This window comes from Eurypyga helias, unplaced genomic scaffold (assembly GCF_000690775.1).
Source record: "Eurypyga helias isolate BGI_N326 unplaced genomic scaffold, ASM69077v1 scaffold28025, whole genome shotgun sequence".
NCBI classification, from domain to species: domain Eukaryota; kingdom Metazoa; phylum Chordata; class Aves; order Eurypygiformes; family Eurypygidae; genus Eurypyga; species Eurypyga helias.
The window spans coordinates 1-2,921 of record NW_010251279.1 but is presented as its reverse complement, the minus strand read 5'-3'; the positions used below and the strand labels follow the sequence as shown (position 1 = coordinate 2,921).

The window sequence follows — 2,921 nt, the reverse complement described above, 5'->3', positions numbered from 1 at the left end:
ACCGTAATTTATCACAGATGTTCTCATCAAACTGTGCAAACACCCTACAAGACAAAAGCTGCTCAATTTCTGATTTCCATTTTAGTGTGTTTTAATTACGTGCTGCTTAAGGAAGGCTCCAAGACCTGAAATTGGGAGGCGAACCCTAGAAATAGTAATCCACTCCGCTAAATTAGCACAGTAATACACCAAGCAGTAGGACTGCCAGACAGTGTGATAACATTACAAATTACTATTGTTAAACAACTAGCCAGGTGTCAGGATGCATGAAATCTAAAGGAAGCAAGAAAATAAATATCTGGTTTGTTTTGTTTAATTTTGTCTCGTGTTGTTCTGGTGGCCTTGTTCCCAGAAAAAGCTTCAGACTAGGAAAAATCCTCCTGAACACTGAACTGTTTTAGCAGAAATGTCAATTCTCTGTAATAATTCCAATGTAATGTATTTTTATAATCAGTGCAAACTTTTTGCATAAATTATTGTTCTTCACAAGCCAACAGCAGTAATACCTTTGCTGTTCTTTTTTCAGATTATTATTGTAGCAAAATGAAGGGGAAATTTTTGTTTCTATTTAAAATTTAGAGAATGACAGAAAGCCAGAATTGTGGTAAGAGCAGCAGTGAGTTTTGCACTCTGTCCCGTTTCCTTTCTCTGTTGCGCATTCGCCCTCTCTCTATAAAGAGAAAAAAAAAACTAATACGATTCATGTTTAAAAGGCTTCCAAGTGGTACATTTTTAACCAAGTGCTTTCATGTGCTTGATTCTAACTGCCATTTTTGACCTAATATAACCAAATGCTATTGGATGTCTGGAATGGTTCATTACTTTTACCTCACCTTAAAGAAGGGGTTCAGAAGAGAGGATAAGCACTTAAGCCTTTCAAACAGAACAGACTAAAACAAATTCCTTGTTTTGCATCTGCGTTAATTAATGCAAAGGTCCCAAGGGGCTTTCTTTTAATTATTTTTGTTGATAAACAATAAAATCCTTCCAAAAGTATACACAACCAATCTTCTCCTCTGAAGGCTGTATGCAGAGTTAGACTTCTAGCTGAAATATCGTATGAACCAAATGTTAGTGAAAGCCAGACTTTTTGCCCTTAAAACAGTTCCCACTAGACTTCAGGGGACAAGGGGGTGAAAACACTCTTAGGACATTTTAATCAGACCAAAGATCACTCCTTTAATCCTTATTTCCCACATCACCAAGAATTTTTTTTCTCAAACTAAGACAGTAAGATGAAGCTGGAAATGGGCTGATCCAAAACTAATGACAAAAAGCAGGTTAAAATGAAATATTGTCGCAGTAACTGACACCACCGAAAATTTCTCTGGATTGTTTGTTTTCTTCCACACACATTCATTTCCTGAATTTCTAGTAAATCTGATTTCATATAAACAGTTTCACAAAGCAAAGTCAATAGCTGTGACTGTGTTCCTGATTAATCCACCGAAATGAAATAGATTGCATGGCTTAGTATTTGGTTGTTTAAACCTAAATCCACTGAAAGAATTCTGGAGTCCAGTTACACCAATAACTTTTGTTTCTTAATCTACATCCTTTTCTTTTTGCTGAACTTTACCTGTTATAAAATGAAAAAAAAAACCATGCAGGCTGAACACTTAATTTCTCCCAGTACATGAGGGCAACGTGAGCCAGTTTGATTTGACCTGGAGTGACCACTAAAAAGACGACTGACAGTTTGCACGTACTTAAATCTATTTGAACAATGTTGAAATTTATTTTCTCATTGTTCATGCTTCATCCTCTTCCTGACAAGTACCACAGAGCTGCTCTACTTGAAAACAAGCAAACAAAAAAAAGCACTTTATACCCAGCTCCAGGACAGGACGGGAGGCGTGGAAGCTTCCCTCACAAGTGGCAAGCCAACAGACACACATTCACGCCCTGGACAAATGCCTCTCAAATAAATAATACACACGATGAACGCGCAGCACTCGCTGGGCGTATCACAGGGGTTTTGCGGACAGCGTGGATCGGCGCGATGGAGAACGGGCAGCCCAACGCAAAGGCCGCTGGAGCCCACGAGCGACCCATCCCACTGCAACAGCCTTGGGCTTCGCCCCCCTAAAACCGACCAAAACATGAAGGAGAGCAGCCCCCACCTCCTGGGATGAGCCACAAGGCCCAGAAGCCTCCTTACCTGGGAGAAGTTGAGCCCGTTCAGTGGGTGACACTGCTCCTCCACCCTCTCCACCGCTCCCGTCATCTTCTTCATCCTCTCGGCCTCCTGGGCAAGGTAGAGATCGAGCACTGGCACCCCTCTGGAGCGGATGTCCGTCTCCGTCAAGGAGTTCACCATGAGCATCACCCAGACAGGCCTCTTGCGCTCCCAGTTGCCAGCGATGGCGTTGAAGAGGTAGTCAGCGTAGAGCCCTTTGCCCCGCTGGTCCGGGGTCATCCAGTGGGGCAGCATCAGCTTGATGTAGTCCAGGTGGCGTTTGAGGCGGCGGTACAGCTCCCGGGGCAGCACATCCTGCAGGTTCTCCCCGTGGGGCAGCATCTGGCAGCTGGCCAGCCCCGAGATGGTGTAGGGGTCGGTGAGGTCCAGCTCGAAGTAGACGCTGGAGCTGGTGTGGAAGGCAGCCTTGGAGTTATCGGGGATGAAGTCCCACACCCGCGTGTAGGGCACGTGGATGGTGCCGAAGAGATAAGCGGGGGGGTCACGGCGGATGGTCCAGAGGAAGGAGTTGAGCTCTCCTTGCTGGGGAAAGGACAGTAGGGACAGTCAGCAGTGGTGACTCAGGAGGGCAAGAGACAACCCACGGGGGGGTAACACCGCCTTCGGGGGGTCCCTGTCCCCATCTCCCTGTGCAAGCCCCAGCCAGGCTTGGAGCAAGCAGAGCCCACGGGCGCGAAAGGGTCTGCGTAGGGCACAGTGCCGCGGTGCTCCCTGCTCCCCC

At 45.8% G+C, this 2,921-nt stretch overlaps 1 protein-coding gene across 1 annotated transcript; it reads right to left on the bottom strand.

The window, feature by feature from the left end:
* Positions 1 to 2,161: 2,161 nt before the first annotated feature.
* On the bottom strand, positions 2,162 to 2,722 carry LOC104509890 (metalloprotease TIKI2-like; the record flags this gene model as incomplete). Its single annotated transcript, XM_010151976.1, has 1 exon — positions 2,162 to 2,722. A coding segment is annotated over one exon (561 nt), but the record flags the coding sequence as incomplete, so codon positions are not given.
* Between the last annotated feature and the right edge of the window lie 199 nt (positions 2,723 to 2,921).